Here is a 25,665-nt window from a genome sequence, read left to right on the forward strand (position 1 = left end):
ATACCAACAATCAAAAGGGAGAAACCCTAGAAACAAAACTATTATTGTACTGAAAATGCTTTTAATTAAAAAGCAAACATGTAAAAATTTCCATGAGAACTAAGCTTTATATATTAAATATACAGAATATTACACACAAACACAAATGTGCACGTTCCCCTTTTCTACTGTCCAAAGCAATTACACCGCCCACATTCAATATCCTTTAACCACAGCCTGCAAAGTACAGTACTGGCACAGGTTACTTTACAGATGATACTGAATAACCTACGCCAGTTTTTAATGCACAACGGAAATCTGGTTTGCTCCCAGCTGCTGGTATAATAATTACTGTCCTATGGTTGCTAAGAGATACTTTGACTTTTTTTCCAAGACTACTAAAACATTTCTGTGCGCGCAGGCAAAAGGATGCTGGGTAAAGCTATAAAATGACTCCAGCTGTAGCTCTCCAGCAGAATTCAAAGCCAGATGACAGCTGTAGAGAAAATGAAAACCAGACTGAGCTTCTTCTCTTCAAGTTTTCTCTCCTCACTTCTCCCCTTCTCCCAGTTTGCCAGAGTTAAGTCTGGGAGACAATTCAACATTGTTCTGCAAACACTTAAAAATGTTCTGCTGTAAGTTGAATGATTACGCAGAAGGATGGATGAGACTACATTTTCGTTGCATCCCAATTCTTGTATTTACTTCCCATGAGGCTTGAAATTCTGCAGTTTGATGTTAACCAACACAAGAAGAGCTTGTTTTCTTTTTGGCCACTTTTTTTTTTTTTCTTTTGTGAATAAACGATATAGGTTTCAAAAACATTTAAGTATCCTCCTTCTATTTTAGCTATTTCTAAGACTGATGGAGCAATTACTTTCAGATTTGGCAAAGAACTTCTATTAAAATCAGGTATGTATTTCTGACATGGCCTGAAATATTACCCAGATTAGTCTGAATGTTTTATACAGTTTAAAGGAAAAAATAAGGTATTTCACACACCTATTATTTCCTCCAAAGCTGTTCTACCTGAATATATAAAGAACACCAGAGGTGACTAGGGATTCCAAAGAGGAAACTAGTAAAATAAAACAGAAAACATAACTCTGTTGAACAAAGAGAGAGAGGGAGATGCAAACAGCCTGTTATGGATACTGATAAGGAAAAAAAAAAAAGTCCTCTTCATTTTTGAATACTACTCCACCAAAAAGCCTAATAAAACTTACAGAATTTTAGCATATAAATTAGATTTATTTTAAATGGTAATATAAATTAGTATTACTTTTATTTCTGGGAACTACACAGTTAATTAATGTGTACTACCTACTGTTAATCTTTAGTGTTTTATCATGTAGTACTTTTTCCTCTGTATAAGCAATATAGTGTCATGTGTAAATTATTTCACAATGTCAATTATTTCAATGTCAAATTATTTCATAATGTTAAATTTTTTTTTTTTAAATAAAACTTGGGCAAAGCTTCATTTGTAGACAAAATAAATTGAATTCTCACTGAACAGTGTATTTACAAAAAGGCACATGAACCATTTATGTCTTCCTTGCCTGCACCAAAACCACTTAAGGCAGCATGTTTAAGTTGTAGGCCTTCCCCTCCTCCATTTTGGCAAAAACCCAGCCATACCTATTTCTGAAATAACAAGCCAGTCAAACTTTTTTTCCCCTCCCCTTATAATTTACCAGATTTCATTTTTTTTCCCCCACAAACAGTAGTAAACTCAAGAGCAGAAGTGCTCCATTTCTTATTACTTCAAAACTGTTAAAAAGTGCTGGGGCCTACAAATCACACTAATGTGTGAACCAACAAAAATTGGCAGAAATTAAGGCTCAACTACTGCATTCTTCAATACTCAAAATTAAGAGTTATGCATTTCAGTTTCCAAAAGCTCCATAAAAATATCTTAAATGTATGAGATGTAGATTTTCTCTACTTAGATTTACTTCTAGGAAAATTCTTGATTCTATTTTTTACATTTCTCAGTTAAGCGAGATCAGTTCTAGAGTAGTAAGTTTATATTAGATAGCAGAAAACCTGAGCTAGTATTTGAACAAACAAGCAAACTGATTTAAATAAGCTGCTTGTCTAGTGCATCAGAACTCCTGTTTTCATACCAAAAAAATCCAAACCTCCTCCCATAACAAATTCCCAGTATACAACCCCATATAGATGAATATATATACATATATATTCCCAACGTCTGTTTACAAACATTGCAAGTAATCAGTTAGCTCTGCACTAACCGATTTATGTGTTTCTATTTCAAGTTAATCTAGTAAGACTAAGGGGTATTTAACAATATGAGCAATTTGCACATAGTTTGTTCATTTAACAACTTGTTATTTTAATCATTCAAGCAACCTTTAAGAGCAACTATGGACACCCATAAATGTTAATATTAAGATTTTATCATTATTTTTGAATAACGGAGCATCTGAAGAAGCTACAAAGCTATGTCTTCTGAAAATGACACATTTGATCTTCAGTAAGGATGCTTTCTTTGTGAGATTCTGTTTAAAGAATATAAACAAATCCAGTGACCCAAGATAAAATATTGCGAGCAAAATACTTAAGCCTAGAAAACGCAAGATGAGTTCAGTTTCTGGATTTGCATTTAAAGTGTTGCAAACATGTCTCGGGCAACTGCTGTGTTTCTATCTGCTACATTTATGAAACATGATAATACTTTCTACAGGTAGGCCTTGAGGTGTAACAGCAATGTGCCTAACTGTGGATCAGAAGGCTGCGTGTTCAGATACGTGTTCAGATATTACTTGGATCTTTTTATTTGCTCTCTGTAGCACAGAGTATAACCAGCCAGCAGAATAACTTATGAAGCATATCTTGCTTTCTTCATCGCTAATCATCTTGATTTTAAAAACCAGACAACTGTTAATCAAATTTATGTACACAGTACATAAATTCACACATACATTCATAGTTCAAATGTATGCAGTAAATACTGGAGTCCTGTTGTACAAGATGCTTAGAACAGCACAGGCAAAATACTCGGATGGTATGTGATGTAACTGACAAGGACCCCTTGAAATTCATGTCTTCAGATATACCCTGATGACATCCTGGGGACCTTTATCTACCATGCTAACTAATGAATCAAGAAATGACCTGGAAGAATTCTGATATATGTGATAGTAACTGCAGGGTACAGATAGAAATATAAGTACATTAAACAATCATGCTATGAAAAGTAAACTCTTTATTCTTTTTGATATTCTATTATTTTAGAAAAAAATTACGGCTATTCAGTATTTTTATTTAAACTATGAATTATAAGGGATAAGCTCTACTACTTGATCTTTTGTAAATCATTCATCAAAGGTTATAAATGACAGCTCTAGAAGATCTGTTATGATGAAACAATACTGTGTATGGGGGCAACTGGAATGTTTTTTATACTTACGTGTCAATCTCTTAACACTCTACCTACTCACCAAAATGCTTGTGCATATCTATGCATCTATTGTGCATATAATCTAAAACTTTTAATAGCACACTATTAAAAATATTACTAGAGACTTGGGAGAATATCTTATAGAATAAACAGGAAAAAAGGCATTAGATCTTTTAAATTATAGTGTGGAAAAGAAGTCAACATGACTCTTCAAATACATAGCACAATATCTTTAAATGAAATGATTTTATTCTTTCAAATTAAAAATATTAGGACATCAAGTTCCACTTTCAATAATAAATCTACTTTGGAAGGGGAACAGAATCAACCACTTGGAGGAGAATGTCCATTATTTAGTATTTCCAGAATACTGTTCTTAATGAGTAGACCTGTTGCCTGTAACTAAAATGCTGTAGTATTTCTACATCTGTATCTCTTCAATTATGGATTCATTACTGGCAATTCTAGTATAATGTATTTTACTTTGTTATGCAGAGATATGGAAAGACAAATTGGCTAATTTTTGCCACTAGAAAACAGATAATTCTTATCATCTATCCACAGTACGGATACACAATTAAACCATGCGCATTATGGTGAAGTCATGTAATATGTTTTGCTGTCTGGAACGTAACAGAATTAATTTAAACAGCAGTTCCATAACAGGATTGTTTGTATTTATAAGTATATATAATATGTGATGTAAATTTACTTTTCTCTGCTTTTCATCAAATAACAAAGTTTGTAAGTATAAAGAATCACAGGTATTTACTTTAATTTTGGCACTCCTGTATAGAAATAGAATAACTCAGCAGCATAATCAAGAGGCAATTTGTTTCCTCTAATCTCATTAGGCCTGTAGAAATTGCTTAATTGTTGAAACCATGCTTTATTGCAAGGATTAATACATCTTTTAAAAGCTGATTAAGGGTTGCATTAACTTTGGCACACATTTTCTCCACCCTGTCAAAATCTCATTGCTATTTTAAACCCACCAATATCTGATTTTTAAAGTAACTTTAAAGTGCCTTAAAACAAAGCACTGTAAATAAAGAACAACAGCAAGTGTCGGTTGTATAGCCAACACCTACACAAAGGGACAAATCCATCCTATTCCATAAAATGGAAATAAATCAGGAAACACTTCTGTACTGCCATTGCGCTGCAGAGTCCTTTCTTAAATACTGGACTATCAGTCCCATAATATAATTTGATTCTTAACTGTATCTTCAAAGCAGTCTGATAATTTTGGTGATTTTGTGTTGCAGAGGATTTAAGCTGCATATACTGGTATAGGAAATTCAGAATCAAAATTTAATATTGCATAAGTGACAAAAACCTTTCCCTCAAGAACCTGCTTAAGAATATCATTGGTTTTCTGAATATTTTCTAAAACCCCAGAGCCAGCTTGTTTCTATATAAGCTTCATATTAATTTAAATACCTGAACATCTGAAAAGTGAACTGAATGTGTGTAGGAATAAGGCCAAGACTTTCCATGCAACTGTAAATAGGAAAAATGAGACAAGCATGCATAGATGCAAGCATTTTTCTACTCAGTTACATTACAGCTATTTACTGTACATAAGGATGCCTAATATTTGTTTGTATTACTGTATTTTTAATTACATGGATTTTTGGATGTTACAGAGTATTGCTATACATCAGTTCTGTAGTATTTGATACACAACCTGTGTAAAGTATTGTAATTTGGAAGCACAGAAAGAGGCAAGTTATTACCTCTAATGACATTATGCCCTACAGCAATTGTTCAAAAATCATGCAAAGATAGATTGATAAAAATTTGTATCTAATCAAGTGGCTTAACTTTAGTGTACATGCTTTTAGAAAATATTTGAACTTCTGTCATGGTTTAGACTAGATTCTTTTAATCATTATCTCAGCATCTTTTCAATCCCAATCATATAGAGTCAGAAGCTGAATTCTAGGAAAACAAACAGGATGTACATGTAAAAAAATGAGAGAGAGAGAGAGAGAGAGAGCGCGAGCGAGCGCACGCATGCGCGAGGGAGACACCCGTCTATTTTCGTTCAGAAGAATATTTCATATTCTCATGACTGCTAAGAGGACATGTAACCTAGACCAGACATTTTAAACTCAAAAATGAATCTTAGGATGGTTAATCATCCTATTGATCAAATATTCACTACTAAGTTTAGGGCAGATAGTATCATAAATTTTCTAGATAAATCTTCTGGAATTTAACTTCTTTTACATCATTAAACTTAAAACTGCTACTGCTCCAATTTTGTTTATTCTTGCTAACAGAAAATTGTTCAAACATCTTCTTCCAAAAATAACTTAACAGTTAATACAAAAATTAAAATACTTACTTGAAAGCAGTCTTCTGCTACTTCAACATCATTTTGGGAGGGTGGATAACCTACAGAGAAATAGAAAACACAGAATAATCAAAGTTCTTCTTATTTATCATTTACTGCTTCCAGTACTCCACTCCATCCTTCAGCATTCACCTAAGATAATATTAACAAACTTGTTCACTTTTTAAATTAGTGGATTATTGTATCTCATAACTTCACTTTAATAAGTACCTTTCATTTCTAATTTCTGTATTATTCAGTATGTCTAGACACATTCTTATTTATCTTGTTCACACCTTTCTTGTACAAGCATTTCCAAAGTGTCACCAAAAGTCAGAAGCAAAGCAGCATATTCTTGTTAACACAGCATTTTGAAAATTAAAGGCAGACACATTTTAGTTAGCATGAATGCATGCTGTGCTATATTTATAAGCTAGAAATCAGCAGAAATTGGAGCTGTAAGACCCTAAAAAAAGAAAAAGTATGTGCTTATATGTTCTCTGATTATTTCTCTTGCAGGGATATGGATGATGGTATCATCACAACTCAAAAGAAGTCATTTTAGTATGACAAAAAGCACCTTCCTTCAAAACACATGCTTTGCCTTTTGCTATTATAATGCACATTAAAACCCCTAAATTCATAGCACAAATGGAATATTTTCTTCAAAACTCTCCCTTGAGTTGGTTTTTACAGGCCTGAAAGAAACGTTCTTTCTATTCAATAAACACCTGTTCCCTTCTCTTCTTCCTCTTCCCTCTCCCCACTTAGCAATACATTTATCCTATTTTTATCTCAAAATTGAGGCTTTACAATATTCTTGCTTGTTCATTATTTTCCATGAGATCAGTGAAGCTCTGGAACCCGTTAGCCACACTACTACTAGAGAAAATTCTTCAGCCCCATGCAAATCTGTCCTCAGAACTCCCTTGTCAGCTGTTAGTAAACAGGTCAGTCTATAAACTGAAAGCATGAGCAGATAAGCAGAGAACTATGGGTCTCAAATCATTCAACTTCGTAGTTTATACTCTGAGAACAAGCTTCTGAGAAGATCTGAGTAAGGCTCTCTAGCGTCCTCATTTTCCTCATCTCTAAAAGAGAGGCAATGCTTTATTATGTAGGGATGTTCTGGGAATTACCTTATTGAGGTCTGTAAAACAATCTAAGACGCCTGGGTGAAAGGTGCTTTGGAAACACCAGAAGTACTATTTTAAAAACATCTGTTATAATTTCAATATGCTGTGGATCAATCCACATCTTTAAATACTGTCAGCATTAAATTGAAGTACTTTACATAGTTTTAGCTCCTTTATAAACACACAAGCCCTGCCCTCCAACTCCTCCACCTGAATATATACCTTGAGAAATATCCTCTACTGCTCTCCGAATACCTCTGTCAAATGCTCTTGCATCAGCAGGACTCTGAAATGTGAGGCCAAACTTTTTGTCATCAATCTTCCAGTGGTAAAAAGTAGGAGTAACTTTGTTGTAAACGAGATCCTTCTTTAATGTGCATTCCAAGACCACCTTCCAGAAATAAGAGAGGAGAAAAAGATATCAGTGATTAATATACCAAATTTGAGAACAAAAGGGAGTCTTTGTGAATTACCTGAAACATATATCATAAGAGCAAGTAAAAATCTCTGCAAAGTTTCTTCCTATTATGAGGATGTAATTTTAACTTCGTTTCCGTTATGGCCAATTCTTCACTAACAGTAGCTGAGATAGCAGTATGGGTTAGGGACACGATTCTTTTGCATATTCCTATGTTGAGAGAATATTTCTAGCCTCAGAAGTTACTTACACTTGCAGACCAGCACTTTTGTCAGTACTGATTTACTATTGGTTCGGCAAAGGAAATAAGATATACCTTGAAAAAATATTATTGTGCTGATATCAAGGGTGACTATATTGCTTGGAGTTTTATTTGTATAATTATTCTACAGAATTATTGAGTGCTGAACTAACTTCATGCTGCTCTCAGGCAGCTTCACTTCAGCTTGCTCCCAGAAAGGCTACTGAAAAGAAAATACAGGAGAACTGTTTTAAACACTGAAAGCAATCAAAACTGAAAATTTCTTATACGTCTAGCTCTTTGTACCTAATAAATATGCTTACGGCTCATGTTCATCTACAATTAAAACAGCAATTAGGAATAATATACAAGATTATTTGGCTACCAAACCACTTGAGATATGAAACAAACACATTCATTAATGAAGAAAAGTCACAGTCTTCACACCATTCCCCCAGTTTAATTTGCTTAATTTTTAAAATATATTTGCAAATTTAATTTACTAGTGAAAATTAATATATTGTAACACAGTTACGCTGAATAATTCTTGATTAAAAAATTAAGGCGAATAAGAAAGCATGCTGCAAATGCATAGGATAAGGTGCTGCGGCAACAAAAACAAAAATATCATCATTCTCCAGTTCTAATTTGCATTAAATAATCATACTCTGTTCCTTGTGATGAATTAAAACTTCCTTCCTCCTAAAAAGAGTAGTTCAAAATGAAGACTTCTCACATCACCGCTTTGTCTAGGTTTTTTTTGGGCCTCTGCTATTTCAAACACCAACAATTTTGGCACTACATTTTGCATGCAGTTTTAACCAAAATATGAACAAGAGATGTAAAGTTTGACAGCAAAAACACTGATTCTTATAGTACCTCAATGAACACCTGCTACCAAAAGAGTTAATCAAAATCCATGGGAAAATGGAATGGAAGAAAAACAAAGCACATGTTCACTCTCTCTGAGAGGACAAGTAAATCCATCTTAAGGCAAAGGTTCTTTTCTGTATAATTAGACACTTTAAACTGAAAATTCAAACCTGGACAATAAACATTGATGCAAGACAGTAGCACCAAAGATAAAGTACTGCACTAAAACCTTACTGGCTAGCAGTTATGATTTAAAAACAAACAAAACACACACAAATACTAACATTCTATAAAACAAACATCATTTCCTATACGACACTGTAATTGCTTTTAGCTTGATTTAAAGAAACACCAAATTTTACAGGACAATTAACAACTCATTTGGCAGTTTTAAAAGCTGTATGAAAACAGACCAACCAGTACCAGACATATATGTGGTGAGTGCATTGAAAGGGAAAAAATTTACAGCACCAGTTGTATTAAAATGCATCAAAACTATAGAAATTATCACACATGTAAGAATCCATATGGGAGAGACTTTATGCCCAGCCCGCCTGAGAGAAAACTCAGAACCAGAGCCCAAAATCAAGTGCGTGCGGGGGGAACACCACCCACACACCATCCTCCAAGGCATTTATATTTTTAAAAATGCTTTGTGTATAGTTTGCAAAAACAAATATTTTCCTGTTAAATAACAATGCTGTCAAAGCTTTTTATGCTGAAGAAAGCAAACTATCATGGTGGGGAGGGAAGTATTCTAATCCACATATCTCCAAATATAACCTGGGAAAGGGAAACCAGTACCGTTAACAATATGGTTATTTTTCTGAGTCTGCAGACACCCAGAACTCCAAAGCATTCTCAAAAGCATACTTCTCTAAGCATACACAGGGAGGCATATCTATATACTACTATTTAATGAAAAAACCTCTTTGTTAATATAGCATCCAGCACCTCATTAAGGGCAACACTAATGATGTCATAATTACTCACAGAAATACTTTTCTATAAATTTTCCCACCTTGAAACATTCCCACATTCTTGAAAGATATTAGAAACTATTTGCCCTGTGTAGACAAGACACATCCGTTAAGTCTTAAATTTCAAACTCATTCATTTCCAAAACAAACATTTTGTAACAAGGTGGCTATATTTGTATCATTATCTAGGTCTTATTTTGGAAACAAATATATATAAAAAAAGTAACTGCATTTGATACAAATTTCTGTTTTGGTAATAGATCCCATAACTGAGTGTTTCTATATCCTGGGACAAGATATTTTTTTACTAGTTTCTAGTTGTGCTTTCCAGAGCTTACAGCATTTTATGTAGATAGAGACTCATAATTTGTCATTCATCATCCAAACCTACAAACACATAAGCATTCAATTTGATGAATATGCCCTTCCTGCTTAAAAAAACCCAACCAACAAAAAAATCTGTTCCCCCCCCCCCAACACAAACAAGAATCAAAAGCTTTTCTTTAGTCTTGGGCCCAAGCACCATGATCTGACTACATTCATGCTACAGAGCATCCGGCCCTAGTGCCACCAATGCCCGCGCAACCCTACAACATTATTTCTGTGTGCATTTTTTTTTTTTAATTCAAAAAGTAAGATAGCATGATCACTGTACTGAGGCCCCTCGGAATAGGGAACTGATTATGTGAAATGGAGGACATGCCCTGCACATCTCGCAGTGCAGCATAACACTGAACAGGGTGCAAGGCTTCCTGAAATATTGTCATCTGTTGCGTTCACTGGGAACAATCCCTCAAGCACAAGAGGTCTCAAACTAGGCCTGGGCATCGTCTCGGGGACAGCCCCTTGGAAGTGGCCTAAACTGGGATAGAGAATGCGCTAACAATCAAGCAGTATGGATGATCAGCAGTCCAGCACTCAAATTCTCTCCTTTGGCCCATCTTTACTACTAAGTAAAAGGGGCTATTGACATTACTAACATAAGTAAAATTAGTAAGACAGCACAAACGCAAGACACATTCTTTTGTCTGACCTACTGTGACAATTTACGCATCAGAGGGTGCAACTGTATGCCACAGTGAAATAAAGTTTGCAGAAGTGATATTATCTTCCTGATACGGATATGCCAAGATACTTCCCAAAGTGACTCACCAAAAACAGTGAGAAATGACAGAGCCCACCAAATGCTTTTATATTTTGAAGTAGACTAGCATTTGTCATAAATAAACCTAACTGGTCATAACAATATTAGACAATCTTAATAGAATTGAGAAAGTACTACTCAAGTACCACTGGCAATCTGAAAATTCAGGGGTCACAACCGCCATATCTGTCCAAATATATAAAAATGTAGGCTTGAACTTTATGATCTGTGGGAGTCTCCTCAGAGAGATAAGACAGAGTGAACTCCTGGGACTCTCTCCAACTGTTTTGGAGATTCGGGTCTTTACAACCTTACAAAAAAGGTCTGTAGAGCTACATGTAGAGGAATTGAATGTATGAATGCTATAAAGCTTCTATTCTGAACACTTTGGAAAAAACCACGTGGAAGACATTCTGAAGAACAGCAAGTTTGCATGAGCATCTCACGCCAGCTAAATGCCATCGTGGCTGCATTTGCCAAAAACAAGGGTAGAGAAACTCCTACAAAAGCAAGAAGGGCAGAGAGGCTAAAATTTGTGGGACTGGGACCCAGATAATCATTCAATTCTGTCTCCTCAACATATAAACTCAGATCTCAAAGATTTTGGTGGACAGGAGGAAGCAGGAAGGTTGGAGACAAGCTCACTTATGTGGACAATGTCTTTCAAATACTCTAGATGCAGGCTTCATGCTGAAGTCATCAACATGCGTATCTTATCTTTTACAGCATCCATTTCTGAAAAGGAAAAAAAGGCTAGAGCCTTGTTGGTTCGTTTACTTGTTTCTTGTAGGGAAATAACATATTAGAAGCAGGAAATATCTTATTAGAAATGTGTGGATGCATATGTGTGTGTATATATAAAGATAAAAAATACATATATAAAAAACATGTATATAATACATACACACACATATGCACACCTGATCTGTTATTAAAAACAGTGTTTATTAGCCCATTAAAGAAACTGTAACATCTATTCTCAAAGACCACTTACTAAAAGAGTTCTGTAAATTGCTAACAAAAAGTAAAAGATTATTTCAATTTGGGGTAGAGTTCCTGTTTAAGTTTTCATTTTCTATGAATTTATTTTATCATAGAATCATATGCTGCTTTCAAATTTAATCAAAATTCTGGCACAAGTATGGTAATCCATCATTTCCCAAACTTTAAAGCCAATTCTAAAAGACTAACCTAGTAAATGAAGTATTAAGTCCTCAGAAAGCAGATTTTCAGAAAAGAACAGTATTTATATTCCATTTCAGTCTTGTATTTCTTCATTCACAGTTACCCACTCTTCAAAAGAGAGATTTTAACCTTTGACTTGTCACTCTTGACTGATGAGTCAAAAGATACTAGTTGCTTTTTCAATAAAAATTTGCATAGCAAAGGACTGGAGAAGAGCATAAGGCAGCACAGAGAAGTCTAATAGACTTGTCATTCAAAGAAGTAAAATTCAAAGTCTAAGAACCCATACGCTTGAGCCTAACGTATGTTTAATGCTGCTGATATTAAGCTAGAATTGAGCCAGCGTAAACCCAGCCAAACAGAGCAGCAGAGCTGACCGGGTTAGGACGGAGTGTAATTGTTCCAAACAGACAGGCTGGAGCCGGATCTAGGAAGGTCTGTATAACAGAGGAGGAAATGTGTAATTATGTGAAGGGTATTTTGTGAAGTGACTTTACATTCCAACACAGATCTAAACAAGCTGGGTAAACTAGCAGTGAGCAGCCCCTCTCCTAAATTAATTCAATAGTGCTACCACTTTGTTTTTCTTCTCAGATGACTAAGATGCTTTTTCTTCAACCCCAGCAGATATTTAAAATAAGTATTCTATGCAATTTTGAAAGTTCTGTATATAATTGAAGTTGGTTCATGATAGTGCTGATAGTAACCTAATTCTCAGGCATATAAAGAACACCTCACTTGCCCCCATGGCCACTGCAATAGCAAACTTCAATATTTTGATGTTCAGTGCCCAAGTATTTAATTTATTGGCCTGACTTACAGACTGAGATCTACAGTCTTCAATTAAATGCCCACATATCCTATAAAATACAGGGAGACATCTGGCACTTCAGAAGGGAACTGAAACTGACGGTACGGTTGGGAGCAGCACTTGGATGAGAAACAATTCAGGCTAGTTTACAAGAAACAGCAAGACAAAAGATATCTCATTCCTTTCGAGTCTGCTGGAAGATGCCTCCAAATACCTTAACTATGGATTTCGAGATGCACTGGAATAAACTGTATTTTTCCATTGAAACATAAGGATGAACAACAACATTGTCCTCTTATCTGGCAAGCTTATGATTTCCTTATCTTAGGTAAAAGCCGTAGATGTGAATTCTGTTTGCTCTCTCTAGCCCAAGCTATTTCAAAACCCATGTTTCCCCATCTAGTAGAAAAGCGCTCCAAGCTGCATGCTGTAGGTTTCTCCAGGATAAGGGAATTTCTACATCTCCTGTGGAAGCAGTGCCAATTCACAAAAGACTTCCTGGCTAGAGGAAATCAAAATATAGTCCAGTTATAAATATACTTTAACTATGCATAAAGTGACTTGAGGAAAAAAATGCTCCATTTATTAGAATTGCTTTTTTTTAAAATCCATAAAAGTATTTTTGGAATCTGTGTGTATCTTTTTACAAAGCAAAAATGTGAATAAAGGAATCTGCAGTCCAGCTGACCAAACCATAATGACTTTAGGATACTAAAACAGATGAAACATCCTCGAAGCCAACGAGACAACATGCGCTTAAAGTCTTAATAACTGAAATATTAAAAATAGTTTAGAAAGCTTCTTTGTAAAACAGTATTGTGACTTTCTCTTTGGAAATACAATGGCAAACCAACTAAACAAAACAGTATATGGCTAATTTCAAAGATTATTCAGGTATAGCATTTTACACACAGGGGCCCATCCTAAGGCTAGATTAGAGTGATGTTTGACTATGGAAACAGTAGATTAATATTCAACATAATTCTTACTCAGAATCAGAAGGTGATCTAGATATTTTGTCCCTACTCAATAGAGAATACAAGGTAGACCTGTAATTACTTTCATTTTTATTTATTTTTTTTTTTAAAAGCATTTTATGTCACTGAAGTAATCTTCTAACCCCTCTTTGAGGGTTGCCTCTCAGGGAACACAGCCTTCTCCATTCTTTTCGTTGGAACAATTATGTTTCCTCATCTTATATTTCTCTGGTAGATGGGAAAAACAAGTCAACCGTCAATTCTACTTGGACTAAAAAAACCCCAATAAATATTACCAATAAATAAATGTGGACTAAAAAAGCAGAGGTGTTAAAAATTGCGTTTGAATGAGGAATCCACAAAAATATCCTTAAAACAATTAGTTATATAGCAAGCATAAAGACCAAAACAGTTTTAGGATCAGTGACTTGATCCTTATCTAACAGGATTTCTCTTCCCAGGCGCTGCTACCATCTCCCTGGAAGAGTACCACGACCTCAGGATACCCTCATATACCCTAGTGTAGGATCTTGTTTCTTTTATGCCAACAGGTGTCTTAAATTACCCTGTGCAACTTCATTGTTAATTCATTAGCTTTTGATTAGAAACACTTCATTTGAAGTCTCAGGAAATATATGCATATACAGCTTCCTTTTACTGTTTTACTCTGCCAGCATCACTGGCTCTGCAGTATTCTTCTCACAGCACTACTCTGTATATGTTTGCCAGTTTCCTGAACTTTATTCAATACACACTGGACAAATGTTCTTCTTGCTTGCACTTCTTCCTATCCTCTTATCCTCTGTTTTTGAGGGCCTGACTTCAAACAGCAACTTCATAGAACTGTAGTAAGATCAAAATCTGTCCTGACAGACTAGTAGGTCAACAGCTGGGGGAAAACAAACAAACAAACAAACAAGAAAAGACAAAAAAATCCAACCTGTTTAGGAGTATAAAGGTTTAGAAAACATATTTTTACTAATACAATCTGAATTTTGGACAGGAAGAGGAGCAAAGGAATTTAGTCTTCTACCAGAAGTGGAAACCTAACAATGCCTGTCCAGGGGGATCAGGAGAGAGGACACCAACGGCTCAGGACACTGATGGTTACAACACTTTCATATGCATTCTGGGGAATCATTAAATCAGCCTTCTATCCTGAGCATTTAATTCCCCTTAGATTCTGAAGCCAAGCTGTGAAAGTTGAAAGTATTAAGAATTAGAGAAAATTGTCAAGTATTTCTAAGTGCAAGTAAGTGCCTCAAAAATATCCTCAAAAAAGGCTAAAAAGTTCTAAAGGGAACTACTGCAAAGTGAGGAAAGATCTGCAGGTGCACATAGCTGTGCAGCAACACAGGGTACTCTGCTAATAGCACTACGCCTCGCTGAAACAACTGAGTCAGCAGAATTTCTATTTATATGCTTTCTTCCTACAACAGTCACAGTCAAGGCAGAAAACTCAGCAGTCCTGCCTCAGGGGAGAAGTTGGTATGCTTGAAAAAGAATTAGCAGTACAATATAAGAAGTAATTCTACCTTTTAAGCTTACGCAGAAGTTGTAGGTTATTGGCAGGAAAGAGCAAGTCCTTGGCAAAAGTCATTAAGATGGAGATTTTGTGCTTTCTCCATTTCCCTTTGTTTTCACAGTAAGACAACCCCCTTCAGAAGTCTACTTGGCATACAAGTAACCAGCCCATCATGCCTCAGTAGCCAAACTTGTCTTTCACAGGTCTGCACTCTACACTACACGGCCAAGACTCTACACTAAAGTTTTCATATTGTGAGGCTAACTTTCATGAAGTCTTTCAGGGTAAGTATATTGTAGATACTTTATGTTAATGTAGCTGACATACGAATACCTTCTTCGTGTTAATCAAACCAGAAAAAGTCTTGAACCTGTCAACTTCATGCTTTCTTCCAATACGAAAGCTGCTTTCATGTAAAATGGCTGCCTTCTATTAGCCATAGCCAAAGTGCAAAACTGACTGACTGAATTCCTGAGAAATTCCTTCAAATTGTTTTTAACAAGTTATCTTACTTTCCAAATGCTGACAACACTGATATTAAACACGGTATCATCAGCGTATAAATAGGCTAGCAAAGAGCTTTTACTTTGACCCTCCATTAGAAAAAAGTAAATAGCAAAATGTTTTCCCAAACAGATGAAAACCTGTAATGAAAAACTATGTTTTAGAGCTTTGAAAAGATCGACATGCTTAATTCTTGAAATGCATGGTATTACCTAGATGAGATACTTGGCTCTTTAGGTATATGACCATTAAGACAGATAAAAGCTCAGCTACAGCATTAGACTGAGACTGTAAATTTGCTTTCTAATGCATGAACAACAACATGTATCTATTCTTAAGTTCTATGCAGTTTTAATAGGAACACCAGATGCAATTCATTACCGTTTTATCCCTGAGTCGTTCTCCATGGATAAGAAAATCAGCACAGCTATTCTCTTCCTGGTGAATGACTTTGAAGACTGTGACACAGCTTAGTCCACCCCCTCCAAGTGGTAACCATCCACCACTTGAGTCATCCCGGGTCATCACCACAGCTCGCACTCGTGCATAACTATTACTGGAAGAGATGCAAAAGCAAAAATTAGTTTTCCATAAATGCAAAACAGCTAAGCATTCAATCTTTTTTTAAAAAGCCATGATCACAATAGTTAACATAGTGGAGGTTGAGTGCTTTCGTAACAGTCATTTAGAAGAAACCAGCCAAAGACGACTCTAGAAACTTCCTCTCTACTTTAATTCTCTCATTAGGACTTCTTAAGAAACATCCGCTCCTCCTTGGAGCTTACATGTAATTCCTCGTAAAGAAATCTTATTAGATAACATAGTTCTTCAGAGTCAAAATATATATTCTTCTAAAAGTTTTCAAGTCAGTGATCTAGCTGCAAAGAGCTGGGGCAATGGGAGGTGGGGGTGAGGGGGGAGAGACAATAAGAATCAACTCCTGATTTATTTTAGCCTAATCATGAAGCAAGTCAGCCACCATGAAATTGCACAGAAAAGAGAACAAGAAACCAGAAAGAGGTCAAGCCTTCTCCCACTGAAATCTAAACAAGAATAGGCTCCTAGCCAGGAAGCCTGCTTCCCACCCTCTGCGGAGGAACCTGCCCTCTGCAATGGCAAGGCCGAGGCCGCAGGCCAACGCAGCCAGGTAGGGCTGCTTAAACAGAAATTCTTTAACATTTATTGGCTGATTCTCTCCTGTTTTTGCACTGTGTGGAAAATTACTTGAATTTTACAATTTAACAACTTTTTTCCATGTTTTAGCATTTTTATGAAATAAACAAATGGTTATCACTTCGTTATTTAAAAGCAAGTAGGCCAAATTCCTTTTTCAGAGAGTCTCAGAAAAATAGATTTTCATAATCTATCTTTTTATTTATTTTAACAACAACAGTTTTGGTTATGCTGCTACATCAGTTGGAAAACCATGTGGTTTACCAAAGTTGTTATATGATCCTGCATTCTAGGTATGTTTTTTATGAAGTGCATGAATGAGTATTCCAACACTTCAGAAGAAACAAAGCCTCAGGCTGTCTTTTGCAACATATTTCTAATCTTAGGTTTGAATAGGTACGCCAATTAGCACCAGTTACATAAAATTTAAGACTGAACTGGAAGTTTTAAAGAAAGTCATTTTACAAAATTATTCCTTTTGTACAAAATTTGTGGTATCTCATTTATCAAACTTGTATTTTAAAAAATTACTTCCCCCCCCAAAATGTCCCAAAATAACAGAAGTTCTTGGTAAGCTTTTCTGCTTAACTACTGTTTGTTTATACGTATATATACACACACACACACACACACACACACACACACACACACACACACTTGGTGCAAGCATCTAAAGCTCAAATACATAAAGCTGGGCAAAATGGGAAATAAAAAAAGACAAAATCTATTTTAGCCTATAGGCACATGAAATATTAAAAAAACAAAACAAAACAAAAAAAAACCCAGACTTTGTTCCTTTTTCCCCTTCAGAAAAAGGAACAATACCCCCCAAAACAAACAAAAACCTTCTCCCGCTAAAACCTGGTAGCTAAAAATGACAGTTTAGTGAATGTGTCTGACCATTTTTGTATGGTATCTTTTACTAACATCTGAACAGCAGACAAATATAATCAAGAACAGTCCAGACATCCATTGCATGCATCTGTCAATTCTAATATCTGAAAACAAAAGTTAGATTTTGATGGTTAATAACATTAATGAATGATTCAACTTTCAGTAATGTCTATCATCGTATTTCACTCAGAGAAAAGTTCAGATTATAACTGCACACTTAAACATGGGAAGTCTCTTATTTCTCTCAGGTGAGGAGAGACTGCCTCTTCTGACAGAAACTGAGGACACCAGGACTTTCTTATGAATCAGTAAGGAACAAGAGGTACTACTTGGTTAAATCTATGCTGTATTTCTGTTATCCTTCGTTCAGGCCAAACACAAATTTAGCTTAAAGGTCATCCTTTCTATAGATTGGGTTGCAAATATGAATATTATAGCTTTCTTCTGTTTACCAACAGAACTACTCCTAATGTAACAACATGATTATAGTTATGTATCATTTAGGGACAGCTGCAAAACTTCACTTAGTCTAAATGCCCTCTTTAAGAACAGTCACAGAAAAAACACCTTCACATTTAACATCGTTCTTAGTTACAATATGTAAATGAGAAAAACTGAACTCCAGAGTTTTGTGGTTTGTTTTCCTAATAATGGAAGTTTACACTCCACTTTTCTTTTCAGGAAAAACTAAGGAGATTTAAAGATAGAAGACACATACCATACCTCAATAGCTTAGCCATTTCCATATTCTGGAAGCTGTCTATCAGTGCAGGGATTTTTTCCCCTTCCCTATAGGGAGAAGTCTAGTTTTGTTTAGTTAACAACTTTGCATTTTGCTTCCATATTTTCCTGTTCTTCAAGCTATTTTAAACAACACCTACGTTGTCAAATATTTTTTAAAAACATTGTCAAAACCACTGTATTAGTGCAAGAGCCAGAATAAAAGTTCACCAACACATAAGTTTGTAATGTTTAATTTTTCCAGGCCACTACCCTGTGAATTAACTAGACAAATTCTTTACTGTAGCTGCATAACAATGTCAAAAACTAAAAAAAGATTGCTTAAAACAAACTGCATGCTTTTTAAATTTAAAGGAACTCATAATTGGTCATAATAGCTATTTTCAGTAAAAATACAAATTGATATCACTAAGTCCTGCTGCTGCTTCATGACTAGTTGCAAATCAATTTCCAGCATCCTCTGCAAATAAAACAGAGTCTGTCTTTCACAGCCCTGATGCTACTGAAACCACGTACATGTCTTATCTTCGTAACTGCTGAGCGCTGGCTACATTTGGGAATGCTGGGAATAAACTGTTAAGATGCCAGCGTAGCTTAGCTGTGGGAAAGACTGCAGACAAGGCATTTTTCAGCACCACCCCCATAGTATTTTTAAAAACCTACAACTTGACATTTTTAACTACTGTTGCAGGTTTAGTTATTGCTGATAGAGCAGCTAAACAAAAGAAAACCAAACAAACCCGGAAATCTGTTGAGCCTTGCTTTTATGAAGCCTTTTACAAGAGCTACCACAAACGTGTGAAATGTGGCATGAACAGCACATTGCAACAGCAGTCCCAAACCTATTTTATCGTATGCAACATTTCCTGAGAGACTCTGATTTTGGTTGTGGTCACAGGAAATTGAAGAGTTGGAGTAAGGTTTACAGGAAAAACAAAACAGGATTCTGCCCATAGCAGCATGCTGCTTCCTAAGAATAGATGCTAAACACCAGTGAAAACTGGCAACCAGTGCACTAGGCTCCGAGATGAATTCATAACAATTATGAAAACAGAACTTCTCTCTGCAATAGTTGGAGGTATCGGGTGAGGAGATGAGAGTTTTATTCATGTGATTACAATGAGTTACAAAAGTTGTGAATGAAGTAAAAAAAACAAAAACAAAAACAAAGAGAAACACAAGAAATGCTCCCCCCCACAGAAAAGGTTCTCCAAAATATGATTTTTCCCTTAATAGACGTTTTAAGAGCTACTGGAAGTAGACCAAGCATCTGAACGTTATGCCTATTAAACTTGGAATAAATTCATTTAAAGACAGCATAGCAGCAACACGCAAGTCAGAGCTTGAATATTTTATCTGCAAAGTCTGATTGTAAAATATTAGCAAAACACGATGATTTTTGTATGGAGGGGGGTGCACTAAGAAGCCTACAAAAGTATCAGCGGGCGGAAACAAAGAGTTACAAACCGGGGGCAGGAAAGACAGAAGCGTTACAAGCACTTGCCTCTGCTCAACTTTAACATTTCAACTGATACTTAAAGTTAAAAACATCAATCATTAAAATCTGAGTACAGGTTTTAAGAGCTTTCCCATCCCTCTAAAAACTACATGTTTATATTGCCATAATGCCATTGGGCCCAAATTGACCTGAATGAACCAACTGTTGCTCAAGCCCGGAAAGCACTCCTCTGCCCTTGATAGGCAACTTATTAGCTTAGCAACTAATGATGAATTCTTCCTCCTCACCCCTGCCACCCCATATCATCAATTCATCATTACGGCTTTACTTTTTAAAATTGCTTTGTTAATTTGGGATATTTCTTATTGATAATATCATGTCACTTAAGGATACCAAAGCATTATTATTGCATTTGTCCTTTCTTCTATTAATGATCCAAAAAGAAGGGACAGTTAAGAATTTTCTACCAAATATTTTTCCCAGGGAAAAAGGGAAGACACCAATGGAGAAAAGACAAGGCAGCTATCCTGTTGCATTCCATTTATTGGAACCTAGTTTTAACAGTCTGCAACTCTTCCCTTTCCTAGATCCACATTAACTATTGGCTTTTTTTTTTTTTAATTTATATTGCACCTTGCACATTTCTATTTTAATGTAGAATTGAAGAAAAAAATCAGTGATCTTACAAAAATCTTTGTAAAGACAATTATTAATGCAAATGCAAATTGTTTTTCAGTACTAGAAAACTACAAGAATGAAATGCCTGGATCACCAAGTGGAATCCCGAAGAAAGCTGTACAAGAAATTGACCCTCCAGGCTTAAGTAATAATAGTGTTATGTATTTATTTAATGATATATTTCAAAGCATAAGAATGCACACAGATTTCAATAAAGTACAGCTTTCCAAATACTAATATTGGTTAATGTATGAGAAAATATTAAGACACTTTAACAAAGTCTTGACATTGTACCTAACTACTAGATAAACACTACTGCCATAGTGCTAATACTATTCTGGCAAGACTAAGGAAAAAACAAGCATTTTGCATTCTGAAACATCTTGAGGCATTTAGCTATGAAAATATACTGTCTTTACTAGCATGCAAGTTACAGTGCTCCAGGCAGATCTCTCAATATCAGCTTGTCATGGCTCGAGGCTCCTCACCTTTGACTGGTACTTTACACATGTACTTTAACCCCTCCAACTTCTGGTGCAGTGTGCTTGAGTGTTTGTAGCCTCTCCCAAAGAGTATACAAGAGCTACTCTTTGGCTTTTTATGGTTCTTATTATCCAAACACCTTAGAAGATTTTATGATTACCTAGTAGGGAAGTTTTCATGAGTATGTGCATGCCCAGTACACCAAAAGGTAATACCAAACCACTGAGGTAAAATCTGTTTTACTGGCAGATAAAGTTTGTTGAGTATTTACTCAATTCAGAAGAAAACAAGTAATTTTAACAGTGTCACTTGAACATATCTGTATCTTGTTGGTGAGATGCAGCCTTTTGTAACCAAAGGTTTAGAGAATGACTGCCACCAGTATGAAACATTAATGACTCATCTACAATAAAAGAAAATGCAAATATAGCCCTAGTAGAGTATTAATGAAGACATAATTTACACCCAGGAAAGAAAGACAGCATATCCACAATTTGTTCTTATGAACAGGAAACTACTGTATATGATTTTCTTTTTGCCATAACAACTGCTATGTAAGGCTTTGTCTGGTATGACTTTTATCTATTTGGACTGTTTTTCCCCTCTCAGAGTTACACCAGCAAATCAGAATACACACTAAGGTGTCATGGAACTGCTGGTAGAGGCAAAACTTTGTAGATTTTCTCCCTTAAGAGAGGCAAGGGGTATCCTTCACTGTGATGATAGGGGGTACAGCAACCATGCCTGGTTACCGGGCTGAGGAAATTTATTTTTGTGAGGAGCTTAGCAGGAGAAGACATGGATTTCTAAAAGTGACTAGTGACAATGACTGAATTAGACAATTGCTTCTGCATTTAGGATGCTGGTGCCCACATTGATTTACAAATGAAGAGCTGGGTTCCCATCATACTTTTGGCCTTACCAAAGAACTGAATTGGATGTTACTGCTTCAAGAAAAACAAAAACAAAACACAAAGTAAAATGGACTGAACTCAAAAAGACAGAAGGCTAGATGGGAAGCCTTATTGTCCAAGGAGATAGCTAATATTCTGAACGAGCCAAAATTGTTTGATTCATAATACAATGACTATTTAGCAGCAGAGGCTTTCCAACATGAAAAACAAGGTGTTTGATACTGTATCTACAAGGCAAATTGAAAAATGAGACACAAATGAACAAGTGTTCAAAACTGAGAACTGTCCAAACAGTACCTTGTTGTTATGAAGTGCTCTCTTGGACACAGTCCAAGTGGAGTGGGAAAGGGGCACTAGAACCAATACTTGTCAAATACAGAAAACTTAAGATTTGTGACAGTGCAAAAAAGTGACACTGCAAGGATGAATGGCTACCACCACAAGAGCTTTTGCAAAGCACAAGAGCACATAAAGAACAGAGAAGTTGATGAGAAATTGTTTGAAATCCATGAAAATTATATACAAAGTAGATATATGACATTTCTACGGGTAACATTTAAACCCTGCTGACTCCCCAGCAGGGTTAAATAGTATGTTGTGTGTTTAATAATTGCAGCTAGTTGAGTTAATGAGATGAATGGGACATGAAAGATGCTTTTTAATGACTTCCACAGCTGTTTGCTCAACATAGAGGGATGTTGGTACCACGGACTCCTGGATTAAATTCCATCCAATTTTAGGCAGTTGGGATAGCAGAATTTGAGTGGTCAGATCCTGCTAATCACAGGTTTCCCAGGCTAACTGCCTTCTTTCAGAAAAAAGTTTTTCCATTAATAGTTGCAACTGAACAAGTCAAAATTCTCTCCTCTCTCAGGGCCATTTTCATCCGCTCTTACATACTTGCAGTCCCAGAGCTTCATCCAAGTACGTGAGTACAATTAGATCATCCTCAGTCAAAGCTATTAGTCATCTAGTCATCAAGATTAAGGACAGCAGGACTCTTGAGTCCCTGTTAACAGGAGATGTGAATGCATTAAATCAAGTCACTTTGTACTAAGTTCTTGACCAGTAAGTTGAGATGAAAGCAACTAATACACAAAAATAATACCATAGTAAGATTTCTTATGAACAATTTTAGCTACTCTAAGACAGTATGACAGGCTGTACTGCATATCTGCTATTTTCAAACAAGCATCTATGTACTTTTTTATTATACTGCTCCTTACATCTAGGAATGGTGCTCCACAAATGTCCAATAAGCTGTTTTATTATTCTTCTCCTCATGCACTTAAGAATCTACTCTGCAAAAATAAGAGACAAACAAACTAGAGCCTGCTATACTTTCTCTAACACACTGGAGAACTCAGATTCTATGTTTATTATGTCTGAATTTGTTGCAGCTTCTCCTGGATTACAGACTCTTTGAGGCAGGGAGCATCTGTAAACAAACCTATTTCAGTAAAGCCCTGAGATCATGGTGATACACATTACATAGAGTTTAGCTGGGAAGCTGCTGTATAGTCTTAATCTTTTGGCCCTACACTTTGGGAAGAAAAAGACCTCAGTCCCTCTGAGTTTACTCACCTCAAGCAACAGTTGATATTAGGTAGACAACCACAGAATTGAAGCAGCCATATACCAAATTCAAATCTTGCCACTTAACACAAATTTATAAAAAGTCTAGATCATTCCCAGCATACGTTTACCATTCAGCCTGCACAAAAAAGGAAAAGAACCTCAAATCAAGCTAAGCAAATCCACACATATAAAAATAATCTTCCCTTAAGTGTCCGTCTGAGCTTTCAGATGGCTTATGAAAGTTGTGCATGAAAACCTGTTAAAAAAATATGTTGAACTAAAACTGTAGTATCATCAGTAGATATCTCCAGAGGTCCCTTCCAACCTCAGCGATTCTGTGATTCTGTGATTTGTTAATACTGTTAAATCTAAAGCTTGTCAACAATTAAAATAAAAAGGCTTTTCAAGAAGTTTAACCTGCCCATATGAAAATGATGCTGGAATAAAATTTATATTGCAAGAAAATTGCTAATGCTGAATTGTTCTGTTTTAGCTTAAGAACAAGAAACTGATAAGCATCCAAAAGGGTGTTTCAAACAAACACAGGCACCATCATAAATATGCACACTAACAAAGTATAAAGACTACAAGCCAAGCTGCTAAAATGTTTAACAGAGAGCACCAAAATTAGACCCCCCAAAAAAAAAAAAATCTGAACCAGCTTCAAGAGGGATAGCTTGTGAATTTACAGATCTATTTTAAAGATCTATGTTCTGTGAGTGAAGGGAAGCCATTGCTAAGCAGGGCCACACTTTGCAGTTTGAATCAGTCTTTCTGCAGTTTTAACAACAACCTATCTTTGGGAGAGAGGAAAAACCGAGACGGACAAGTGAAAAATAAATGCAAGACTTCTATGACAATAATCCATCAAAGGAGAGGAAACAAAAGCCAAACAAGATTATACAAAGTGTTTTAATGGTATGCCCTTCATATTCCCAATACTTCAGGAGAAACAATGTAACTGATGTAGTCAGTAGATAACTGTATGATCTATGTTTGATAATCTCAGTAACAATTAGTAGCCTTGCCAGCAGTCTCAAGCATAGAAATAAGTGATTCAGAAGTCCTAAGGTCAGAGAGCAGAGGAATGCTAGTAAAGCATCAAAAAGAAGTCCAACTAATCCTTGCATAATTGCATTCTCTACTGCTAAGGAACACCGTCCAAAAGTTTCTACAAAAAGCAGTGCGTAATGAATACATGGTTCATGCGCGAATATAACACACAGCGAAACAGCACACTGAAAGGTCTCTCAGTTTAAAAGGAAGATTATTTAAGTACTATTATTTGCTGCTTGTCCAGAAGAAAAGTTTAAAACCTTGTAATCAACTACACACACACACACACACACACACACACACACAGAAAGAACAAAACAAAGCAAAAAACCCCAACCGTACATGCATTTTTGCTCTGCTAACATGTAACATGTCAAAACAAGAATATGTCCACACTCCATAAATAATAGTTAGTCATAAGAACTCCTAAAATAATCACTAAATCTCTCAAAGTCTACCCAGCAACTGAAAAAGGGATCCACAAGTCAGATTTTCCTTGTTTTGGCAACAAAGACATAAACAAAAAGTTACGACACTGAGATCATGAGATGATTTGCTGTTATGATTACATCTTGTTGCTTCCTCTCTGGACTTTTTAAAACCATTAGTATCATTAGAAGTTAAGGCTCTGGGGTGGAACTTCACCAGAAGAAGGAAGTTCTGAAAAGGGTGCTGGAGATAGTGCAGCGAAACTGCACTATATAGATATATATACCAATATCATATCACCTATACCAATATCATATCACCTATACCTGATTAAGGTATCAAGGAAGTGACTGTAACATGACACAGGGCAAGCTCAGAACAGTTTTCAGACGGCAGAGTCCAAGGAGTAAAGAGTCTTAAAGCTCCAGCCAATCTAGAGAGACAAAAATAGTGTGTAGGAACATTTAGGCAGATTCTTTGTGCAGCTCTGATATTTAAATTGCACAGCTTTACTAGGCAATATAGATTACAATCCATCCTTAAAATTAAGTACAATTATTAACCATTTCCATTACACAAAGCACCGTATAAGAAAATAGGATATAAAATATAAAACTGAAAAATCTTACAAAGTCAATGGAATGGGATATACATTGGTGCTCTTGCATTGATATATTTAACCAGACTAAAAGGAAGTGAACCCTGACGGCATATTTGAA

At 35.7% G+C, this 25,665-nt stretch overlaps 1 protein-coding gene across 3 annotated transcripts in view; it reads right to left on the reverse strand.

Moving 5' to 3' along the window:
- The window catches only part of SPRED1 (sprouty related EVH1 domain containing 1), a 63,177-nt gene that overhangs the window by 13,061 nt on the left and 24,451 nt on the right, over positions 1-25,665 (reverse strand). For 2 of the 3 annotated variants that reach the window (XM_013940438.2, XM_067296648.1), the window contains exons 2-4: positions 15,923-16,097; positions 7,106-7,274; positions 5,760-5,809 (exon numbers count right to left, since the gene is read on the reverse strand). In XM_013940438.2, the coding sequence (XP_013795892.1) occupies positions 5,760-5,809; positions 7,106-7,274; positions 15,923-16,097 (394 nt within the window). The remainder of the gene's footprint in view (positions 1-5,759; positions 5,810-7,105; positions 7,275-15,922; positions 16,098-25,665) is intronic. The other variant, XM_067296647.1, reaches the window with a different exon arrangement.

This window comes from Apteryx mantelli, chromosome 4 (genome assembly GCF_036417845.1).
Source record: "Apteryx mantelli isolate bAptMan1 chromosome 4, bAptMan1.hap1, whole genome shotgun sequence".
Taxonomy (NCBI): Eukaryota; Metazoa; Chordata; class Aves; order Apterygiformes; family Apterygidae; genus Apteryx; species Apteryx mantelli.